Raw genomic sequence first — 24,745 nt, 5'->3', positions numbered from 1 at the left:
AAATGAGACCTTGTCGGGCTGGGCCATGTGTGTCATAAAATGTAATGCCAGTAAGTGGAAATACAAACTTTATAAAGGACACAGAGGTGCTTTCTTTTCTTTTTCTTTTAAAGGTGCTTTCTTTGTATCTCTCAAGGGAATTGGGCAAAGGAAGCTCTGGCTCTTTCCCTCCCTTCTTTAGCGATGAGGATGGGGAGGAGCCTCAGCCAATAGAAGGAAGAGTTGCTTGGCTCAGTAGCTCTGCTGTGCGATTGAGAGAGTCTGGAAAACTCTTCCTCTCCCCCTTTCTCCCCAAGGGAGGATCCTCAGCCAATGGAGAAAATAGAAGTGTTGCTTTGTAGCTCCTGTGCAATTGAGCAAGCCTGGCAGAGCAAGCTGTGATGCAGAAGGAAACAAGAGAGAGGGAAAAGAAAGCAGACTTGTTCGCGGGCTTGACTGGAGCCCTCCAGGGGTCTGATCTGGCCCTTGGGCCGCATGTTTGACACCCCTGATATAGCAGGTTCTCATAATTAATCCATGAATTGGGTTAGGCTGGAGCAGCAAGACTGGTCCAAAATAACCCAGTGAGCTTTATAGGAAAGGAAGGATTTGAACCTGGGTGCTAAACAATGTAACCTCTTACTGTCGCACTGCACGTTCTCGTTTCTTTTCAGGGTCTGCAGGAATATGAGGAGTGGAAGTGGTCCAAGAACCCCACCCTGGTTGAAGTGCTGGAGGAGTTCCCATCGGTGCAGATGCCCTCTACGCTCCTCTTGACTCAGCTTCCGTTGCTTCAGCCTCGCTACTACTCCATTAGCTCCTCCCCGGACATGTACCCTGATGAGGTCCACCTCACGGTGGCAGTGGTCTCCTACCGCACCAGAGGTAATTCACACCATCCGTGGGCCTGAAAATCAAGTCCCCCAACCGAGCCATGCCAAGAAGGGCAAATGCAAGATGCCGTTGGCATCTGTGAGCTAGACTTTTCAGCCCATGCCATGTCATATATATATAAATGGATTTGATGCTAAATATTCTGCAGGTGATTTCTGAATAATTGCCAGTATCTGGAACCTACGGTGGGTATGCTGTGATATTTGATTTTAGATAACTGGCTGGTTAAGAGCTTTCACTCACACTCAAGAGACTAACTAGATACTAACTATATACACTCACACTCAGAGCCTAACTAGATAAAGCCAATTTGGTGTAGTGGTTAAGCGCGCTGACTCTTATCTGGGAGAACCGCTCCTCCACTTGCACCTGCTGATGTGACCTTGAGTCAGTCACAAGTTCTCACAGAGCTGTTCCTCTCAAAAGCAGTTTCTGTCAGAGCTCTCTCAGTTACACCTACCTCACAGGGTATCTGTTGTGGGGAGGGGAAGGGAAAAGAGATTGTAATCTGCTCTGAGACTTCTTCAGGTAGTGAAAGGCAGGGTATAAATCCAAACTCCACCTCTTTTTCTTCTTCTTCTTGACAAATAAAAACGTATAAGACCTCACTTTTATTTATTTATTTATTTAGTAGGCTTATATTCCGCCCTTTCCCATGACAGACTCAGGGCAGATCACAACATAAATTGGACAATAAAAACCTACAATTCAAATTTAAAACAATACAATAAAACCAAAACAGTAGAACAATAAAACGAAATAAGGTGCATCACCAGCGGAAAGGGCACATTTCACAAAATACAACAATTTTTGGCCCAAGAAGTGATGGTGTTAATAATCAGATTCAGCACCACAACAAGGCTGTAAAGCATGATGTTACAACAAGGGAGGCCAATTGATGGAATAGTTAGTGGAATAGGATGCCCGCTGCCTCAACCAAAAGCCTGGCGGAACAGCTCCATCTTACAGGCCCTATGAAATGGCAGTAGCTCAGGTAGGGCCCGGATCTCCACAGGGAGCTGATTCCATCAGGCAGCCAGAGCTCAAAAAGCCCTGACCCTGGTTGAGGCAAGACAGACGTCCTTCAGGCCAGGGGTGGTCAGGAGGTGTTGTGTGGCAGACCGCAACGCCCTCTGGGGCATACATGGGGACAGGCGGTCCCTCATGTGTGTCGGTCCCAAGCCCTCGAGGCTTTGAACATCAGTACCAAAACCTTATAGCAGATCCGGTACTCAATTGGTAGCCAGTGTAGTTGGTGCAGCAGAACAAGAACTGGATACCAGCAGGTCTAAAGTTCTCAGTTTTTGAAACTTCATATTCAGATTGTGAATGTTCAAAATGCCAGACTTAAAATCCAAGTGGCAAAACTGGAAAAAAAAATGCAGGCACATGTTCAGATGTTTCTTAATATTTGTTTCAGCTGTCGTAATGACCAGTCTCCTTTCTCCCTTCTTCTAGATGGGGAAGGACCAATCCATCACGGGGTCTGTTCCTCCTGGTTCAACCAGATACAGACAGATGAAGTGGTGCCATGTTTTGTCAGAGGGTGAGGACCCAGGGGTGGGGAGTGCTGAGTAGTTTTGATCCGGTTGAAACTGTCCTTGAGGAGAGGGAAGGATGGAGCATAGTGATATTTCAGGCATCCAATCGATTCAACCTCAAGAAAACTCTGCATGCTTGATCACCACGTACTAAATTTGCTTTCCAGAGCAGATTGGTTCCTGTTTTTATGTAGATCTTGATTCTTCCTTATCTGCTTGTGGATCACAGTCTTGGTATCATTGCCATATTATGGATGTCTGTCTGAACTTTAAAAGTGGGTGCATGGTTTAATGGTCAGAGATGGGATTGGAAGGCGTGTCAGTGTACTCTGCCTGTAATAACTTGGGAGGCAAGTCTGCTTGTGTGATCACAATGGAACTCCATGCTCTTCACCCAGAGCTCCTGGATTCCACATGCCACAAGATCAACAGGTTCCCTGCATCCTCATTGGTCCCGGGACAGGAATCGCTCCTTTCCGAAGCTTCTGGCAGCAGCGGCTCTTTGATGTGACACACCAAGGTAGGTCCAATCCTGTGGAAGTGGCTTTCCTCTTTCATGGTGGATCTCTACAAGGGGGCAGAAGTGGGTTACGGGTAGCACTCATCTGCTTTTGTTAAAAAAGAAGCCAGTTGGCTTCAAAGGCATGAGTTGTTTAGGTTCCTTCCTCCTCTTTTAAGCCATATTTCACCCCACAACAGAGCTGGGAAGCACATTCCAGAGATGATTGGCTAGAAAATATTAGTAATTATAGACCAGCTATCTGCCTTTGCCTATCTCCCCATCGCCAAATCCCTTGTAAGCTTCCTACAAACCAAAGGGGCCCCCAATGCAGGAATCTAAAACCACTGACTCAGCTGGCCAGATGATCATGGCTCAGAGTCTTCAAATGAATCGGTGGCTAAATTGCCTCTGGCCTGAACTACCATAGAATAACATCACACTTCCATTCCCTCTTCCCCAATCTCTCCCCTAGGGCTGAAGCCGTGTTCCATGACTCTGGTCTTTGGTTGCCGACAGTCCAAGATAGACCACATTTACAAAGAGGAGACCCTATTGGCTAAAAACAAAGGGGTCTTCAAGGAGCTCTACACAGCCTATTCCCGGGAGCCAGACAAACCAAAGGTAACCCACCCATCCCACATCCACCCTGGGCCTGCCCAGCACAAAGCTTACAGATAACAATGGAGATAATGCTGGGCTTGCCACAGTTTGACAAGTTACAGATTCTGTAGAGGCCATAAGCCATAGGCCTTGTCTTGGTTTCAATGCAAGGGCCTTGTTGGCAAGGCAACAGCTGTAAACTCAGTGGGGGAAGTGACTGGAAAACCTTGGCTTGGCTCCTACCAGCTCTTCCACTGGTGCAAAAGGGCAGAATGGGTCTCTGACTACTAATGTGAATATACTGGGGGAGTCATGTGACCTGCATGGACATGCCATGCGGGAAGAAGGCTTTTAATAGGAAAAGAAACTGGATGAGAGTGAGCAAAGAAAAACCCTTGTCTGGATCTAGTTCCTTGGCTTTGATTCCAGTTTCTATAAGGTAGGCAAGACACACATACTAGTTAATGCACTTTCAAGGCACTTTCCAACTGGATTTTACTGTGTGAACTGGCAAAATCCAGTTGGAAAGTGGTTTGAAAGTGCACTATTTAGTAGTGTGTGTGATCACAGCCTTAGGGACTGGCTTAAGACTGCCCAGTGAGTGTCATGGGTGAGCAAGGACTTGAGCTGATCCTAGTCCAACAGGGTAACTGCTGTGCCACATTGGCTTGCACGTCCTGGCTTTTTAGCTCTGATTCTCACACACATGCACGTGCCCCATCCACATTCCCCCCAAGCACGACAGTGACCACAACATTTCCCAGCTACAGACCATCCTTTTTGCCTAGCTGAGCCTGTTCTTCAGGCCGGAGAGGAAAGTGAAAGCCCCCCAATTTCCATGATACAAGGAAGATGCAACTCTGCATTTGAGTGCAAAATGGCCTGTTTTTCCTTTCCCTTCCCCTTCTCTGGGACAGTATCACCAGTGGAAAATATGTACTGCTGCCCAGCACATTAGAGCCAGCAGGGAGCCATGTGTCAGCTGGCCACCTTCCTCCTTTCTTAGCATGCAATACAACTCCTAATGCTATCCCCTTTCCCTCCCCTTCAGAAATATGTGCAGGATATCCTGCAGGAACAGCTGGCAGGATCTGTTTACAAGGCACTGAAGGAGCAAGGAGGTCACATCTACGTCTGTGGGGATGTCACCATGGCCGGTGATGTCCTCAAGACCATCCAGAGCATCGTGAGGCAGCAGGGCAATCTCATGGCAGAAGAGGCCAGTGCTTTCATTAGCAAATTAAGGGTAAGTAAAATTGATTACCCGGCTTGTAGCACAGCGACCAGTTTTTCGTTCACAGATTAACAGCTTCTTACAGGGATAAACCAGTGTCTGTTTTTTCTGTGCATATAGTGTTCTGCTTTGCGAAGACTCAGAGGCCAAGAATCTTAAAATTTTAGGTTACATTTAGTTTCACAACACACTTCATATAAATCAAGATCCGGCACAAAGAAAATGTGTCGATCTGCTCACACATACTCACCTGCTTTCCCCTTTTCTATTTTTTTTAATCGCTCCCTGTAAATTATATCACCCAGGCCAGGGTGGCCCAAGCTAGACCAAACTTATAGGATCTTAGAAGCTATACAGGGTTGGTCCAGGTTAGAATTTGGATGGGAGATGACCACCAAGGAAGATCAGGGTTGCTACACAAAGGGCAGGCAATGGCAAACTACCTCTGTACGTCTCTTGGCATGAAAACCCTCTGGCATCACTCTTAAGTCTGCTGCAAACTGATTATATCAGTTTCTCATTGATTGTATCATTTTTCATTGGTGATGGTGTTAAATAATTTTTTTTAACCTTGTCCAATATTTTACTGTCACTACAAGATGATGATATTGGATTTATATCCCACCCTTCACTTTGAATCTCAGAGTCTCAGAGCGGTTTATAATCTCCTTTTACCTTCTTCCCCCCACAACAGTCACCCTGTGAGATAGGTGGGGCTGAGAGAGCTCTCCCAGAAGCTGCCCTTTCAAGGCTCTGCGAGAGCTATGGCTGACCCAAGGCTATTCCAGCAGCTGCAAGTGGAGGAGTGGGGAATCAAACCTGGTTCTTCCAGATAAGAGTCCATATGCTTAACCACTACACCAAACTGGCTCTCTGCAACTGGTGGACTTTTAGTTTTCAGAGGGGTTTTTGGTTTCCTGACATTTATTTATTTCCCCCTTAGCCTGAAGGTTCTGTTTTTATTGTCATATTGTATGTTATAACTATAGGATAATTTTAAAAACAAACGTTGTAGAGAATGTGCCTAGAGAGCTTTCTGCTGATGAGGTGGATTGTGTTTACAATAAATGCATCCAATGACACTGTGGCACAATTCATCCATTGGGGCCCTTTTAGGATTTCTCTTAAATGCCCATGCTTTGCAGACAAGTAACTATGCAGTGCTTTTTTGTGCTTGTGGCTGCCTCCACGCCTCCCCTCCCCCCTCACAGGATGACAACCGCTACCATGAAGATATATTTGGAGTCACCTTGCGCACCTATGAAGTGACTAACCGCCTCCGATCCGAGTCAATTGCGCACATTGAGGAGAGCAAGAAAGACACGGATGAGTGAGTTGGCTTTTTCTTTTTACCTGTGCTATTGTTTCTCAGCAATGCGTGGGCTTGCAGAACGGGAGCCTTTTGTGTTGCTGGGAGGTTGGTGGTGCAACCTGACACCATCATTTACATTTCTTGTTCAGCGTGGGCAGGGATCATGGTGCGTGGAGCCATCTAGTTGGGTTTTGCCACCTTCTCTCACAAACCCAGTGGTTTGCTTTTAAAGCTGCAGCTTGGTGCTTAGTGTGCTTTTACTGTTAACTTCCCTTTCAAATTTATGGGGTGGGAAAAGGCTGGAAGAGTTGGACTCAAAAAGTTCCAGGGCTAGCGGGCAAAGTGAGAAACATGGGACACTCCTGATTGGCTGTCCCAGATGCTGCTGTCTTCTTCTGTAAGGCCTGCTCCAGACGCGCAGCAGAAAGTGGCAGGAAGCAGGTGGTAAAGTTCTGAAGTGTAGAAAGGGACTTCTGTCAAGTACTGCAAGTTCTTCACCAATCAACACTCCTTTGTTTACTCAAAGGCATTTATTGAATGAGCAAAGACATGGCAGGCAAGCAGGTCTTGCTGAGACTAAAGTCAGTGGCCCCTGCCCATACAGATATACCTTGGGTCCAACCATTACATACTTCAAATGCTAAGTGCCAAAATCTACCAATCACTATCCCTTCATTTAGGTAATTCAAGCCCCCTAGCCAGCAGAAATGAAACCATGAGAGTCTCGGTGAACGAGATAACTTTGGTGGCCTTGGAGACACTCCATGCTAGTTCTCAAGGCTGAAGTGGTGTCACACAGCAAGGCCTAGGAGGGCCTTCTACTGGCTGCCACCACTCTGGTAAGGGTCTGCATGGGAGGGCCCAGAGCACCCAACCACCCCTGTATCTTCCTTATTAGTAAATACCTCTTAACTGTGATCAAGGAGACCAAGCAGTATAACAACAGTTTATTTACAGTGCTCAAATAATATGTGGGTAAAACTGTGAAATATATATACGGTAAAGGTTGGTGCAAATAAATAGAAGCTCTGATGCAACTAACTAGACATCCCTTCCTCTAATACCAGAACTCACCACCCTGGGTAAGGGATCCCTCCTGCTACCTTCACTCCGGCGGCCTTTTCCAGAGAGAACACACCCTGTCTGTGCTTGGCCTTTTTATGCTCTCCTCCCAGGTTCCACCCCTCTGGGCTAGTTTCCCTCCAAAACCTTGCCACCCAATCAGAGGGACAGAAGGGATCCTGGGCTTTCTGTAATAACTCCTAGGCAGGCTTCTCTGGAGCCTGTAGGCCTCACTAGGCCCAGGATCATGACAAGTGGATACATGATACCTTGCAGACATAACAGATCAGTGTGTGAGAGCAAAGATGTAGCATCTAAGCGGGACTCAAAGGTTATTACAGGTTGTACATAAGCATCAATCTTTTCTCCACAGACCCATGGCAAGAGGCACTCTTGACAACTTCACCATTTGAGACTTCAGGTGAAGGATGCTATTTCCTTGCCTTATGATGTAAAGTAATTTCCTGGATGTCCAAAAGTAGAACACAAGGACTGGGAGCATACTAGCCTTGGAAACGTTCTTCCTATAAGCAGACTTTTGACTTGCAGGGCATTTTAAATGAGGGAGCATTAAGAGAACGGCATTCCACACCTGCAGTCTAATGTGGTATGGTCCATTCAACCCACACAGTTGCCTGAGAGAAAAGCAGGCTTATAAATGTTTCAAATAAATAAAACCAACATCATCATCCTGCCTGTGTAGACCAAACTATATGGAACTTGGTTCTGCGTGAGCTTCATACAGATGTAAGTGGGATGTCACCTTGGGGCAGATGACCCACAGAAATAGCAATTGGTCAGCTGACTTGCAGGAGTCTTGCCTCACCTTCCAGAAGTAGCACCAGGGAAGGCTTTGGTTTTATTTTTATTTTATTTGTTTGATTTATTATATGCCGCCCTCCCTGCAAGCAGGCTCAGAGCAGGGGATAACGAGATTTTACAAAACCATTAAAACAAATTACCACAACAAATAACCATTAAATGGTTCAAAAACCATTTAAAAGATGGCAAGATTATACATTAATTTGTAGGGTTCCAGCAGTGATAATAGATGACAAAACAAAGAGTCACAATAGAACAGTAACATTTCTTTTCATGGGCAGCTTTCAGTACAGGAGGCCAAATGATTTTGCTCAGCAGGATCGGGAATATAAAAAGGGGGCATTCCTGCAGGAAAACTGTCTCATTCCAGAGAAATTCCATATAGAGAAGCGCAAACCTGTTGCAGTGAAAGTGAGTAGTGTCCTTTAGCATCCTGGAGGCTAACAGATTTATTATTATTAAATCTCCCTCTGAGCAGTTAGGTGATAAAAGGGGGGGGGGCAGTGTGTAGACTGATGAATAAGAGGGCCATGAATTCACTCAGTGACCTAATGCAAGCCACTGTTTTCTCAACTTTTTCCCAGGCTACCCCTAAACTGCTGCAGGTACAATAACCTTCAGCTGTAACAGGGTTGCCAACCTCCAGGTGGCGCCTGGAGACCACCACCACCACCCCGTGAGTCACAGCTGATTTCCAGACAACATAGATCAGTTCTCCAGGAGAAAATGGCAGCTTGGGAGAGTGGGCTTGATGGCCTTATACCCCACTGAGGACACTTTGGCCCCCAAATCCCAGGCTCTACTCCCAAATCTCTAGGTATTTCCCAGCCCTGATTTGGCAGACCTAGGGCAATCGATAGCTCTGAAGCATTCGTCTGATCCCGGAAGCTAGGCAGGGTTGACTCTGGCAAGTGCTTGGATGGGAGACCTTGGAATACCAGCAGTTGGGATGTGGAGGCAGGCTTTATTCAGCCACCTCCCTGAATATCCTCCAGGCCTCTAGTAGAAGTCAATCACCAGAGGTTGCTATGACTTCCAGATGCACACACACTACAATTTTTTTAAAAAAAGCTCTGGAGCATTAGAATTCTGGGGTAAGTCCATACTTCTTATTAATACCTCAGATGGTAATGGCCTGGAATTATTCAAAGCTGAGGCAGCCCTTCAGTTATGCAATCAGTGGCATTGAATAGCCACAGTAGGGCAGCCCCACTTGCCTCACAAGGTGTCAGTTGTGGGGAGAGGAAGGGAAAGTGATTGTAAGCTACTCTCCTTAGGGTAGAGAAAAGTTAGATCAGCTCTTCTTCTTCCTCTTCCATCTTTCTTCTGTCAAGGAACTCAAGATGGCTTACACAGGGCTCCCATGAGGCTCTCCTTTCTTGACAATGACCAGATTCCTGCTAATCTATCTTCAGCGAGATTTGTTTATCAGATGCCTTCAGACCATTGTGGTAACAGACCATTGTGGTAACAGCTTCTGCTTCCCTCAGCAAAATGGTTATTTCCCAAGACTTCACTCTAATCAGCCTTAAGCTTAGTACAATAAGCAGTCTTCAAGGCCAGTTTTCAAGGCCTGCAACAAAGTACAACTTTTTAAAAAGAGTGTGTGCATTTTAGTGTCCAAAGTGCTTTCTCCTCTACTGGCACCTCTTTTGTTTAGGAAGAACAGTAGCCCAGGTTGGATCTTGATAAACCTCCTGACACTCTCCCCCCACATACAAGAGTTCTGGCCTTGACTTTATAGAATTTGCAAGTAGTGTCTATCATATTAGAATCACTCTCACTAGTCTTGCTCCCTCTTACTAGCACAGCCATTGCGGAATCCAAAGCCAACACTGCCATCTACTGCCTAGAAACACAATCCCAGCCATTCAAAATGGCCTGCTCGGCTAGAATCACCTCCTCCTTGGTGGGACAAAGTTTGAGTCCAGTGTAACCTTTAAGACCAACAAAGTTTTATTTATGGTATAAGCTTTTGTGTGCATGCACGCTTCTTCATGTGCACAAAAGCTTATACCTTGAATAAAACTGTGTTGGTCTTAAAGGTGCTGCTGGACTCAAACTTTGTTCTGCTGCCTCAGACCGACAAAACTACCCACCTGAATCTATCTCCTCCTCGGTAACTTCACACACACTTCTGAGCCTGTCTGCTGCTCACGGTATGCATTTGTGCAACATGGAAATGTTGTGTTAAATGCACCTGAAAGAGGTTTCGGATAAACTGAGGGCTCTGCAGGAAAGTGAATTTAGAAATCACCAGGTGTCCTTTTGTAGAAAAATAGGTGATGGAGTTCATTAGAATAACTCATTAGCATATGCTGCCCCTCCTGCAGCCAAAAGCAACCCGACGCAAGGAAGGAGAGCCCCTGGTAAGAGAGGCCTGCTTGGGCTGGCAAGAGATCCAGCCAGCCCAAGCAGGCCTCGCTCACTTGGGGCTCTCCTTGGTTGCCCCCTCCCACAGTCAAAAAGCCAGCAAGCCACCCGCCGCCCAAAATCACATAAGAAGTGGAGAAAGGGTGGTGTGGGCTTCTCCAGGGGTTAATGAGGGCTGCTGGGGGTGTGGCAAAGCTCCTGGTGGCTGGCTGGCTGCCCTCTCTCCTAATTAGGGTTGCCAAGTCCAATTCAAGAAATATCTGGGGACTTTGGGGGTGGAGCCAGGAGACATTGGAGGCAGAGCCAGGAACAAGGGTGTGACAAACATAATTGAACTTCAAGGGAGTTCTGGGCATCACATTTAAAGGGACCGCACATCTTTTAAATCCCTTCCCTCCATAGGAAATAATGGATAGGGGCACCTTCCCCTCAGCCTCGCCTGGCCTCAGCGCCGCCGCTGCCACCGCTCACCACAAGCCCCCCAGCCCTGGGCTGCTGCTGCTCCTGGCACATGCCTCGCTCCGCTCCTTCGCTCACTCACTCGTCGACGACCGGGGGGGGGGGGGAGGGACGACGTCAGGGAGGGACGGCACGGCACGGGAGGCAGGAAAGGTGAAGGTTCTCTCACTCCCAAGCAGGCAGCGCCAGCCCCTGCGGGAGGGAGGGAGGAGAGAAAAGCGGGAGGGCGAGGAGGAGGAAAGCAATGTCGCCCCCAGAGTCGGAAACGACTGGTGCTTGCACAGGGGACCTTTCCTTTTTCCTTGCCATTACCATTTAAACAAGGCGCAATAAAGAACTGCAACCAGTCACAAAGCTCCAAGTCTACCGAATAGTCAGCACAGAGACGATCACCCTTGACGTTTGCAGTTGGCTACAGGGCACAAAACTAAACCAGGATAACCCCCAGACCAGACTCTTAAGAAAGACAGGGTTTTTTCCCCCATGAGGCATTTACATTGCTTATTACAGCAATAAAAGCTTGCATTCTGTGAAAACGAACACTTTGCATTTCCTCTCCCGCTCCACCACAGTCGTCGCTTGGGGAGGAGAGAAAAATAACAAGCAGACTAGATCAAAGGCTGTGACTTTGGAAGCAAGGGAGATTTGTTGCCTGGTGCAGTGGTGCCACTTAATAAATACTTCTAAAAATGTGATCACAGTAGCTGAAACGGAGGAGGGCCAGTGTCATAAGGTGGGGGAAATTGCAAGGCTCTCCTAACGGCTGGTTTGTTGGGCTAGTTAAGGCAACAAAAATGAGAGAGAGAGCATGCATACAAATAGGAGTCTGTTCTTTCTCTCTCCCACCCGCGCTCTACCTCTTCCTGGGCCATTCTCTGGAGTTGTTGTTGCCAGGGTTAGGCCTGGACAAGCTGCCTCCGGCCAGCTCCTCTCACCTTCTCCTCCCTACCAGGCAGAGTTAAGAGGCAGCTTTCCACGCAGGCTGGCGGCCCAGGCATTGGCACGCCCCCTACCCCCGCACACAGAGCTTGGCCCCGGATCAGTTCCCCCAGCTAAGCTGCTGGGTGGCAAAGGGCTTCTTCCCCTGAAAACAAAGCAAAGCAAAGCGTGGGTACTGGCGACCCCGCCGCTTGCAAAGTTACTAGCTCGCTTGTTCCCCTCGCCTGGCCAGGGAGCAGGCAGACAGATCCCAGCCGGTGGCACCAAAGGGCTTGAGCCCAATCTCTCCCCCCCCACCCCGGACGGCAAAGCAAAACGCGGGCATTGGGACCCCACCCCCGCTGCTGGCCCGCTCGTTTACTCGCTGACTGCTGATTGCCCTCACAGAACCTAACTGGGAAACTCAATGGGAAAGAGTGGCACTAACATTGGCGCCGTTTCCCACCCCCACCCCCCGCTTCCGGATTTTTGGAGAGCGGGGGAGGAGGCTGCAAATTCTGGGGTCCCCCGCCAGGGCGGGGGGGGGGGTTGGGAAGCCTAGGAGTTGTGCTCCTGTGAGCTCCTGCTGAATTCAAGGCCTGGAAACGACAGTTCAGCCTTCCTTCGAACTGGACATATGACAGAGGCTTTATACTGATTCAAGCTATAGGCCCATCCAACTCAATACTGTTTGCTCTGATTGGCACCAGCTCTCCAGGATATCAGGCAAATAAAATTCTTCCTCAGCATGTGCAGCCTGAGATTCTTGAAATGCCAGAGGCTGAAACTGGGGCATTCTGCATACAAAGCACATGGTCTACCATACAGCCATGATTTTTATTTCAGCAGGGAATGGAAATGCTGCATCTGAAGATACTGGCTCAGTTTTATGTAGTGTCCTCCCTCTGGGGGTTTATTTGCTAATCTCTGGCTGCCATTCATGGCAAGTTCATTCTGGTCATTGGGTTTTTCAGCCAATGAGCAAAGCTGCCTTCCCTGGTTTGATTCTTTTTTTCGGTTGAGTATAGAATTGTACGGCTGTCCGTTACAATTTTAAATATTTTGGTGGATTGTATTTTTAATCCATACGCCTTTCCGTTTTGTCAACCACTGTGCTAGCATTTGTCAAAAGGTGGTAGAAAAATAAATAAATCGGCAGCTGAAGGGCTCCACCTACCATTTTTTCTTCCCACAGTTTTTTTACAAGCAGTGGTGACATTTCACTCATGAAGAGTCTAAGTGCTCTTCTTCATTCTTATTTTTGTTGCTGTGGAGGTGTCTTTTCCACTGTTGTTTTGCTTCTTCTAGTGGTCAGTTTGATGTTACATCCAGGGCTTTTTTGTAGCAGGAACTCCTTTGCATATTAGGCCACACACCCCTGATATAGCCAGTGCTCCTAGAGCATACAGTAGGCCCTGTAAGTTCTTGGAGGATTGGCTACATCAGGGGTGTGTGGCCTTGTGGTGGACTGGTCCTGCGTCTGCTAGCTGGCCCCAATCCTGCCCAGCCCTTCTTGGTATACTGACCTGAAAGAGCTGTTCCACTTTGCTGCCTGAGGGTGTTTGCTGCTATCACTGTCCCTCTCTATTCTCTGGTTAGGTGAGACAGCCTCCTAACCTCCCACAACCAGCCACTGTGCCACTTCTCTCCACCCTAGGGATTCCCCAACCCACACCTAGCGTTCCAAGCAGTTGGGGGAACTATGTGGTACAAAAGGACTCCACTTTAAACAAACATAACATATATTTAAAGTATACAACTATTTACAGGCATTTTTTTTAAGTGAACAGAAGAAACAAATCAAAGTAGGGAAAAAACACTCCTCCTCTCCCTGTTATAATACTTGCCCTAACTGGATGTCATGCAAGGCAGGCACCTCACTTAGATTGTTGCAAGCCTGACCATACCTTCTGAACTAACTGAACTCCAAGACTGAACTGCCAACTCATGGGTTTCCCACTCAAAATCTCCAATATAAATTGCAATTCCTGCCCAGGAACTGGTTTACCCTCCTGCAGCCTTCTGGGAGACCAGCCTGAAAGACTTCCTGTCTCCCTAGGAGGCCTCCTCAGAATTGCTGTTTCCAGAGAGGAGGGGGAAGTGGGAAGAGACTAGGCCGAAGCCTGACTCCAGTTTGACAGACTCCTCCAGCCAACTCCCAGACAAACACAGGCCCAAAATGGCATTTCTCCACAGGCATAATATGCAAAGGAGTTCCGCTACAAAAAAAGCCCTGCTTAAATCATTGTATGTCCAACATGAAAACCTTATGCCAGGCATGCAGTGATGAAAAATCAAATTGGCCCCTAGAGGGAGCAAAACATGAGGAAAAGAATCACCCCCCCCCGGAAGCAATAGAGACCTACAAATGATGAAAATGAGACTGCAGAGGAGCCCTAGCTCATAAAGGGTGGTAGTGGGGAAAGGGGTGGGGAGTCCCGAGCTATCATTAAAGCACTTTAAAGATGTCCATGTGACATCAGCCCTAACCGTTGCCTCTCTTGCAGGGTATTTCGTTCCTAATCATCACCATGTTGCCCCGATGGGGATGCCAAGCCAGGCCAGTCGAAGCAGCTCCTGCTGTTCTTTTCCAGCCCGAGGGGGCTGGGTTCTGTACTGACCCGTCCACATCCGCTCCTTTTCTCCAGGGACTTGATGGCCCACGACAAACGCTCTTCTGTGTCTCGTCCTGTTGTTGTGTCCTGAAGGATGTGTCGCAGACGGTGGCATTGAAGGAGAAAAAGACGATGACAAGGATGGCTGTCTTTCTTTCCCCTTCCCCTTCTGCGTCCTGTGACGGTTTCTTTTTCTCTCCGTGTGCCCTCCTCTGAAGCTCCCTGCTGAAGCGTGATGGCTTTTGCAACCTGCAGTGGCTCTTCCAACACAAACAAAACACAAAACAACAAAAAAAGATACAACTGTCTTCTTCCTCCTTCCTCTTGTGGATGACGAAGCCGTTGATGCGCTGCATGAAATCGCCACCTTTGCAATCATATGCGGCTTTCGGTGTTTCGGGGCCAGGGTTTGGGTCAGAGGGTCGAGTTCGGTTTCTTTCCAGGAAACAGCATGAAAATGCAAAAAAGCCCCCTCCTGTGTTTGCCAAAATCTTGGCCCAGCATGATCGGCTTCAGCTAGTGGGCCACATTTTCCTTTCCCTGTCGTTTTTCTCTGAAATCTGGTGGGCTGGGGGAGAAGGGGGCAGGTTGAGAGGGAAGGTGGTGGGTGGACGGCTGCTCCATCAATGTTGTTCTCGTGCAGAGCCTTGGTCTGCTGGAGGGCAGGATCGGTCTGTGTCGAACAGGTAACGCTTCCACCTGTGACAGCATGCTATTTTCTGTTTGTTCTGTTTTAACACTCACCATCAGTCCTTCCCTTCTCCTTCCTCATTTTTCTCCTGAGATCTTGGCCCTCCTCAGTGTATCTCAACCAAGGCTGCAGCCAGGGCATTTACTGCTCTGTCCAGAGCACTGATTTTTCCCACCTAAGGAGCGTGTGTGAAGAACAGGCTTTTTGCATTTGTTATCCAACAGCTTCTGTTTAAAGAATGAGAGCTTGTTTTTAGAATCAGCAAATATCAGTTTGTTTGGTTTTTAAATCCATGGCAGCAGGTGTTTCTCAAAAGCGGCCAGGCTCCGAGGTCCATCTGTCCGATCTGCCTTGCCACAATTTTTCACGATTACTATTTTACCAAGTGATCCTGAACTCAATCCACTCCCTACCCCCACTCTCCCCCCCCTCAAAGCTGCATTGAGTCTGAATATGGCAGGCTGCTGTAAAGAGTAGTTTTATAATTATTTAAGGAGGGTTTTCATTACAAGCAGGTAAAACCTTCTGAACATGACAAATTATATTTGTTCTTATTTGATGGTCTTTTTTTTCTGACCTTGACAGTTTTCAGGCACAAAATACAAAGATATTTGGACACGGGGACAAGATTCTAGAACTTTGTTGGCTGTGGGGAAATCAGTGGTTCTCCGTTCATTTCTTATAAGCGCCAACCAGCAATCTGGCAACCTCTCCTAGCCCAAAAGGGCTGGTTTTGGCACAGGTTTGAACCCTAAACTTGGGACTACAGAAGTATTTGACCAGCAGACCACAGTGCTGTGCTCAGGCTTCAGAGAGCATGGTGGGGAAATGACATGTTGGAAGATCCTGCTTGGACTCAGATGTTTTTAACCCCCCTCTTAGCTCCATAAGATGGTTTTACCTCCTCTGCAAGGCAAAATGTAACAGCTGCTGCCAAAGGGTTGCTTGTATGGAGCCACAGCTTGAAGTCAAGGGGGCTATAGAATCACCTCATTCATGAACTGCCCTGCTCATAGTTTCCCAAGCTGCTAGTAACTCTGACTGCAATCCTAAGGACACATTCCTGGGAGTGTCCCATTAAATAAAATCCATTTAGAACTGCTCCTTCTCGTACCTAATCTCACTATTTTCTGGGTCTCTTTGCACATCATTCTTTTTAGATGAAAATCTTTAATGCTTTAAGTGTATATTTGAAAATAAACCCTGTGATGCATGAAAACAACATAGACGTGTTTGCGACAAGCACACTTGTCAGGCTGCCATGTGCAGCTGTTGCATCCATGTGAGTGTATGCTCAGAGGCAAGCTCAGGTTTGGCTCTGCAATAATGCATGAAACAGCGCTGGGTGCCATAGAGTTCTCCAGTCTCTTGCCTGTTGCATTCAGAACATCCTTAATTTGACACAAATGCAGAGAAATGCCCAAGATACAGACCTGTGGCTTGAAAGAGGCCTGGTAATCTGGTCTTGGTTACACTTCACACCTGCTTCCTTGCCAGGCTTCTAGCTCAGCGTGACAGGAATTGAAGGCGGAATTCTCCCTCAATGACAGGTCCTTGTCTGGGCTGTACCACTTCATCTGCATGTGAGCACCCACACAATCAAATGCTCCTTCATGCAAAGACATTCCCTTCACAAATTGTTATTCAACTGAACTCATTTGCCACTCTTTAATCAACTTGCCAATGGACTGTTCTTGCTCTTAAATGAAAACCACTGTCTTGTTCAAGCCAATGGCAAGCAACTGCACCAGACAGCTAATTTGAGTCCAGTAGCGCCTTAGAAACCAACAGGATTTTTTAAGGATATAAGCTTTTGAGAGCCTGAGTTCCCTTGGTCAAATATATTAGGGGAGGGACGGTGGCTCAGTGGTAGAGCATCTGCTTGGGAAGCAGAAGGTCCCGGGTTCAATCCCTGGTATCTCCAAAAAAGGGTCCAGGCAAATAGGTGCGAAAAACCTCAGCTTGAGATCCTGGAGAGCCGCTGCCAGTCTGAGTAGACAATACTGACTTTGATGGACCAAGGGTCTGATTCAGTATAAGGCAGCTTCATATGCTCATATGTCTGACAAAGGGATCTTTGACTCTCAAAAACATTATCCCTAAAGAAATCTTAGAGCTTTTTTTTTTGTAGTGGGAACTCCTCTGCATATTAGGCCACACACCCCCTGATGTAGCTAATCCTCCAAAAGCTTACTGGGCTCTCAGTACAGGGCCTACTGTAAGCTCCGCGAGGATTGGCTACATCAGGGGGCGTGGCCTAATATGCAAAGGAGTTCCTGCTACAAAAAAGCACTGTTACAGGACTTAAATCTGACTGCTGTGCTGCAGACCAGCACAGCTAGCCTTTGAAACTGTGCATAGGACTGGGCTGGAACTGTCGTACAATTGAATGAATTCAGGGATAGCCGTTGGAGAAGATCTTCTAATAGCACGGAAATTTCCTGAGTCAAGCTTGGTTTATATAAACAACCAAACAAAGAGGTAGAGTCTTGAGATGATAACATGGCCAGCACCGCTTTAGACTCTCAGGAGTTAACCATTTCAGAATGTTCCTCCTATAGAGATCTCCCTCCAGCAAGAGAGCTAACACATCAGGGACAAAGATTCTCTAGTTCATCTCCCATCACTGTCATTCTAGTTTTCTGCTTTATTGGAAGGTTTCTACAAAAGGACATGTTAAAAATGTGATTTCTCAACTAGCAGTCTGAAATGATACAATCCATTCAATCCCCGTCACCCCTAAGCCTCTAACCTCACTCTGCTATGTAGATCTAGCCATATCCACCGTTCTCTCATTAACCAATCAGATTCTGATCTGGTATGTTATGTGTGTATGTAGCATAGTAGGGGACAAGATTCTAGAGGTTAACTTTAAAAGTTTGACTCATAAGGAGCTGCTTGATGCCTCCTTTCAGCAAGATAGAGATTGGAGACATCTGGACAATAGGAAAATTGAGATTTTTCTTTTAAATAGGATCACTAAGACAATCAGGATTTTGCTCAATAAAAGTGTAGTTTGTTGTTTACCTGCTGTCCAATGGATATTTCAGACATCTCTCAAGATAGTTCTTCCATTGTGTGTATGTGTGGGGGGGAGGCAATTTGGCAGAATTCATTTAGCAAAATTCTGTAGCTGGGAAACATGCAGGTTTTTTTAGCTGTGGCATGCAATTCTGTGACAGTTAGTGCAAGGTAGAATGTTGTGCCCCTATTGAACAGTGCCTGTAGCATCATTGGCAGTGAGAGATAGATCACAACTGACCTCTCCTGTGGACTGTTTATAATGTGGGAGCACTCAGCCTTTACATTTGTTAAAGGCTGAGTGCTCCCACATTGCAACATTCAAATGTGGGGGTTATGCTGATATTAATTGGGGAGGTCTAACTCTCTCCCCCCTTCCCCGCCGGGTAGCAATGCATTGACATCTACTTGTCAGAGCTCAGCAGCTAAGCACGGTTGGCCATGGTTAGTACTTGGATGGAAGACCACCAAGGAAAATCAGGGTTGCTATACAGAGGCAACCAATGGCTAATCACCTCTGCTCATCTCTTGCTTTGATAACCCCATGAGGGGTCGCCATAAGTCAGTTGTGACATGATGGCATTTTATTATTATTCCCATGCTCATGCCTGAGGGCAATTGCTAATGCAGACTGAAACTAGTGGTAGAGTCAAGGGTGTTTGGTCATGAAAAGCCCCATAAGCTACAAATAGATTCAATGTTTTTTTTCTTTTTAATTGACTACTCTTTGGGGGTGAAATTTCAGGGTACATCAATTCTTCTCATGTACAGGATGAAGAGATCATGAAACTCAAAAAGCTGTATCTGTTGTGGCAAAATATGGGGAAGTTCAGGAACCAGAATTTGAAGCACTGAAATATATAGGTCCCATAAAACATAATACTCTGCTTTGTATTTTAATCTCAGTTATAGTGTGATAATACTTTCTCTTTCCTTAAGATGATCAAGAGCTCTGAACCCAGATCAACTCTAGCTGATGCAATTTGGCTTCATATTGATAGAATTCAAAGTACAGTTCCACACTATAATGTATACATCATCTATCTTAATATATGGAATGATGCATGCAGCTTCTTCCAAATGCATGTTTTTGCAGTGTTGCCTGGGGTTTCGCTGAGCTTTCTAGACTCAAGCCGGCAAATTCATGGCAAATGCCCATCTTCTCATCAGGGACTCTGTATCTTGCGATTTGCCTAGTAATTCAAAATAGGACTGTGTGACAAAGGAAGAACCATCAGAATGGGGTGATAAACAACATTCCTTTCTCCAATGAATCCTCCTCTTCCTACTCTACACTGGATGGGACTGTGAAACAAGTCAAATGTGATGCCCATTGACTAGAAAGAATAAAACAAAATAGAATGAGACTGGAGAAGGTTCGGATAAAGGATGGGTCCCTTCTCCCTTTGCAGGCAGGCATGTGTTATCTTGGGAGGCTTGTCCCTCCAGTGGGAGAAGGCTTATAAATATTACTTCTTGAGGAGGAGGTTCTTCCTTTGTTACTTGAACATCTTCCTGGCCACAAAAGGAAAGGAAATTTCCATGGATCTCCTAGCCACAAAGTCTTCTGTAACATGAATTTCTGTCAGTGTTCAAGGCATTAGCTATACACCCTTCTTAATGACCTCACACATTTCCAGTGCCAAATGGATTCTTTACAAGGAAGGATTCCTACCCATTTTTGTACATACATAAACACAGGATATTACATACCACTTGGTCTCATGGAAACGATGCCTGATTTTCACAGTGACTGCTTTGCTTCAAAATGATTCCGATTTTTAGTATTTGCTTCCTTTTGCCTCCCCTCACACCCATACATGGAGATGTGATGTACCAAACTTCCTGCCCTGCTTGTTGGGAATGGCTTTTCTAGATTCCCTTGTTACATATACCCTGGTAGGACACTCTACCCACTAATTGCTTTCTGGGAGAACAGAAAGTACAGTTGACCTTTGCCATTCACAGATTCCTAACTCACAATTTCACTTATTTGTGTTCTGTAGTTCAGTCACATGATGCAGTCTCCAGCCTCTTCTTACTCCCACTATGCCATCATCATCATTTCATTAAATTTGGCAAAAAATTTGGTCACTTTGCATTTGGGAAGTAGCAGGCCACTGCCTCCCTGTATTTGTGGATTTTGCCATTTGCAGTGATCACAACAACATATTTCCTGTGAATGATGAGGGTGCATTGTAATGGTTTACATGCTAGCATGTCCACGTTATCCATAGAACCTGGATGGATCTTTGACCACTAACAAAAAGGAGCCACCATGGTAGGAATGTAAATCTCCCAGTGGTAGGCTTCTCCCAGTGGTAAACCCAGAATCAAATGAGTGGTAAAACAGTAGACTACTAAACTAGGAAAGGAAAGCCTTAAATACATGCAGGCACCTGCTTCACCTTCCTTTTTGGAGGCTTTTGTTGGTGATCTCCAAAATGTAAGCATTTCAACACAGAAACCAGAGATAATGTTGAGAGCTCTGGTATTTAAAAGCTGTGCTGTACCCCGTATGAATTCCTTTCAATCCACCTTAGAAGCTGATGGAGACTTGCAGGTCTGCCATGTGGCAAAGGCTTTGAAATGGTGAAGTTTTGAGCTCCTTGAAAGCCCCAGTAAGTTGTGTTTTCCCTAATAGCCTCTTGGGGCAAGTGCCTTTGTGATGGAATGTGTTGCAGATGTTGATGCCAGAGAAGTGACATGCTCTGGTTGGGTTTAAATACCCCAGTTTGGTAACTGAAGTGGCAAAATGAGTACTGGGTTTTTGTTTTGTTTTTTTAAAGGCAAAGTGATGGAATCATTTGGAATATTCTAATGTGGTGAGACTGGAGCCCTGTTCACGTTTCAGCGTTCACATGTACATCTTAACTGTATGCACATATATCTGTTTGTAAGAAATGAATGAAACTGGGGACCAATACTTTGATAAATCTGAGGTTTCAATCACTGTTCAACTGTACATTGACTGTAACATGAGAATTACTTAGCGCACATATAAAGAACAATCAAGTGTGCACTGTATACAGATTGTACTTGCGTTCACTGTAACTTGTGGACAGCTTGGAATATTCCACATTTGGTCTCGTTCAATACAAATTCCATATCTCTGGCCTTGTGATCAAACAAAGCACTTGGTCGGCTGCCTTGCAAAAAGAACACAATGCCGCCACACTGTGATGGTTTCATACCACCATTTACTGCATCAGAAGGGTCTTCTAGAAGTTGCCAGATCCATGCAACTGCATGAAGGATTTTTATTTTTAGTCCTGTTAGACTATCATGAGCTTGGGCTAGTTAAAAGTGAAAATTCTGCAGAGTAAGCTGGTCTATGGTGAATTCTTGCAAAGCCCCAATTTTGTTTATCTTTCCTATATTATTTCATGCAGGTCTTTTGTCTTCCAGCCTTGTGGCTGAAAACGTGTCCATCAAAAGACAGTCTCTCATCTGTAGGTAGCCAAAAGCACCACACCAAGCCAATGAAATTGTCATTTAATAAATAACTCCTGCTGCATATTGATTATCTTTACCAAGGAAAATTGTTCAGGCTCAGAGCTCCTCTGTCAGTAGAATGCAAGAAGAAGAGACAAATGCTTAATGACAGAACAGGTTCCTGCAATAAAGATAATCAAATTATTATTGGGAATGATTTAAAAAATGAATTGCATAGCACAGGCTTTGCTTATTGTTTTCTTGAAATTGTGATCAGCCACAATTTTTTCCCCTTTAAAAGTTTATTTTGACTAGTTCCTTTCTTATGAAGGTCCTCTTGTATGGCTGTACTGGTCTGATTCCCCACTACCACATCTGTTTGCTTCTCTGCATAAAGTACAGTCAAAAGAAGTTTCTCTTCCACTGCCCCAAAGGATGCATGAGAGATCAGCTGTGTTCAAGGAACATCTTTGTCCCAGAAGCTCATGCTGACATGTCCCCACAAAGTGCTGCTGCAGTCCTTCTTAGTTTTGCAAGGAGCATTATAGCGACACCTAGTGATGGAATGCAAGCATTACAACTCACTATTAGCATACAGTATTACATTTGCCATATGCTCCAGTACAGAGAAGATGCGCATTTAAACAGGTATCTAGCCCCGGTTGCCATATAAAAACAACCATGTATCTCGGCATGCAGACTCAGCTAATCTTCCCCACTGACTTCAGAAGATCAATTTAAAAGTGTTCTAATGGGGTTATAGATCGCATGACAGCATTAACATCATTATTGTCATTTTGCTTTTGCCTCTGTAGGGCAAATAGTATGCCATGAACGTGGGCTGCCTTGAATGACCAGAGGTCTCCCAAGTGGCTACAGCTATGGGTTCTTGCCTGCAAACATTTCCCCACCCACCCCACCCTTTTTGCTCATTCCCATTGTGTCACTGTGCCTTCTTTTTTGTTTTTGTTTTCTTGAGTCACTGCCATAACTCAGAAATTGGTGAGAAGATCACAAGTTTGCATTTGCTGATGTGGATGGGCAGCCTGATTCATTTTGTAATGTCTAAACACTGCACAAATGTCTGTTTCTTTGGAGGGTGGGCGGGCGGGCAGCTGGGGGTTGTATTTGATCATATCAGTGCTTTAAGCAGTCAGAAACATTAAACATTCCCCTACCTCTGAGCTTTCAATGCTGCCAAGTCTTTGCCATTTGTACAATGTGCTCGGCATCTCTCATGGACTGATCCCTGCTCTTGTTTGCAAGGTATCCACACTGTTCTAAAGCATGCACCTCCTTCTGTATAGTTCGGATCTTCTTATTTTATGGAATAAAATACTTATGCCTGTTCGCATTGCAATGAATTAAAAAAAAAAAAGTGAACCGAATCCAGCATGTTGTTTCGATTTTGCCTCTTTTGGACTTAAGTTTATGTGTATTATTTAGTCTGTCACCAAGTCAGACAATCAATTCAGTATTGCCTACTTTGACTGGTTGCAGTTCTTCAGGGTCTTAGGCCATGAGTGGTCATTAGCATCACCTCTTTATTGAAGATACCAGGAGATCCTTTAATAAGGGATGTAACTAGGCCTTTGAATGTCCGCCCTGCACCACAGACTTTTAAACCAGCTTTACATTCCCTCATAGGAAAGCTTTTGGGGAGGCGGGTAGACTTGGTTACATTGAAGCAGGGGTACGATTTGTGAAACTTGCCACTAAAAACACAAACAAGAAGGTCAAGAGGAATGAGACAGAGGAAGAGAACAGGACGTACGGTTGCCAGGTTTGGGTTTGGAAAGAGCTGGAATTTTGAGGGGGGGTGGAGCCAGGGGAGGGGAGGGACCTCAGGAAGGTATAATAACATAGAATCCACCCTCTGGAGCTGCCATTTTCTCCAGGGGGAATGATCTCTATTGCCTGGAGCCCGGTTGTAATTTTGAAAGCTCTCCAGTCATTGCCTGGAGGTTGGCAAACCTACCCATGGAAGATGTTTGGGGAAGCACCAGCTCTAAGCTAGAAAGAAGAACTGTCGTTAATAGATACAACCAAAGAAAGCTTGGAAGGTAAGAATGAGCATATGCCCCAGGGTATTGTAAAAGACAAGATGGGTCAAGTCAGAGAAGTACATCAGACTGCTCACATGATAAAACAATTAAGAGACTACTGAAAATGTAAGAAGGAGCAGACTTAGGTAGACTGGCAAGGGAACTAGCAAAATGAAAGGGATCTTACTGAAGGAGAATCCAGAGTGTAAAAGAACAAGACATTCAAGAACTTAGATGTGCAAAATAGAAATGACAATAGTTGGAGGACAGGGGTTCTAGAGAAATCATCTTCAGAAAAATAGAAATAATACTAGGTGCCACGAATACATGAAGAGTGGTAAAAATATGCATGAAGGGTGTGTGTGTGTGGAAACAGTTTAAATTTAAAGGGTGGGAAAGGTTCATGTGCAAAAGAAGAGCCCTGCTGGATCTGATCAGCAGTTCATTTAGTCCAGCATCCTGTTTCACACCAGCCAAGCAGTTGCCCTAGAGGGCCAACAAACAACATAGAGGCCAAGGCACGATGCTGTTTCCAAGCACTGACGTTCGGAGGTTTACGGCCTCTGAATCTGGAGACCCCCTTTACTCAAGTAGGTGACTTAGAAGACAAAAAACACAACACAATATCATAATAATTTAAAAACTGGAAACTGAAATAGAAGAGGACAATTTACCAGGAATGCAATGAGAGATAGAAAGAAGGGTAGTAGAGGTGGAGGTTGCATGAATTGTAAAAACTAACCTGCTTTCCCCACCCCTGACTTACATGATTTCTGTGTTTAACTGTGCTGGGGGTTTCTCCTCTGTACATAACCACCCCCTGACCTGGCTGGCCAGCCTAGCCTGATGTTACCAGATCGCAGAAGTTAAGCAGGGGCAGCTCTGGTTAGCGTTTGGATGGAAGACCCCTAAGGACATCCAGGTTCACTATGCAGAGGCAGGAAATGACAAACTACCTTTGAATGTCTCTTCCCTTGAAAACCCTATAGGGGTGTTGCCATAAATTGGTTGCAACTTGATGGCACTTTACACATACACACAGCCACAGCCAGTTCTGCGAGCCTCTACCCTACAGTCTGAAGCAGTATAGCCTAGGCACAAGTTTGCAGCCTCTTTGAGAGCTAGGTTGGCCCCAAACCTCAGAGTTCTATTAGATGTATGCAGTGCAATTTATCAGAAGTGAAACCTCTTAATGTCAAACAGGGGATTTCTGTGTATAACAGAAGGGATTTTTGGAACACA

The 24,745-nt window shown here is 45.8% G+C and overlaps 1 protein-coding gene across 1 annotated transcript in view; it reads left to right on the top strand.

Annotated features, from left to right (window-relative positions):
- Positions 1-16,221, top strand: part of NOS1 (nitric oxide synthase 1) — a 120,544-nt gene extending 104,323 nt beyond the window's left edge. Inside the window, exons 22-28 of the mRNA XM_060249092.1 lie at positions 654-864; positions 2,332-2,419; positions 2,813-2,934; positions 3,389-3,537; positions 4,568-4,762; positions 5,962-6,080; positions 14,345-16,221. Of these exons, the coding sequence (XP_060105075.1) occupies positions 654-864; positions 2,332-2,419; positions 2,813-2,934; positions 3,389-3,537; positions 4,568-4,762; positions 5,962-6,080; positions 14,345-14,402 (942 nt within the window). The 3' untranslated portion in view covers positions 14,403-16,221. The remainder of the gene's footprint in view (positions 1-653; positions 865-2,331; positions 2,420-2,812; positions 2,935-3,388; positions 3,538-4,567; positions 4,763-5,961; positions 6,081-14,344) is intronic.
- Positions 16,222-24,745: the final 8,524 nt, after the last annotated feature.

This window comes from Heteronotia binoei, chromosome 11 (assembly GCF_032191835.1).
Source record: "Heteronotia binoei isolate CCM8104 ecotype False Entrance Well chromosome 11, APGP_CSIRO_Hbin_v1, whole genome shotgun sequence".
NCBI lineage: Eukaryota > Metazoa > Chordata > Lepidosauria > Squamata > Gekkonidae > Heteronotia > Heteronotia binoei.
The sequence above is the reverse complement of the archived record's forward strand: the minus strand, read 5'-3'. Positions and strand labels throughout refer to the sequence as shown.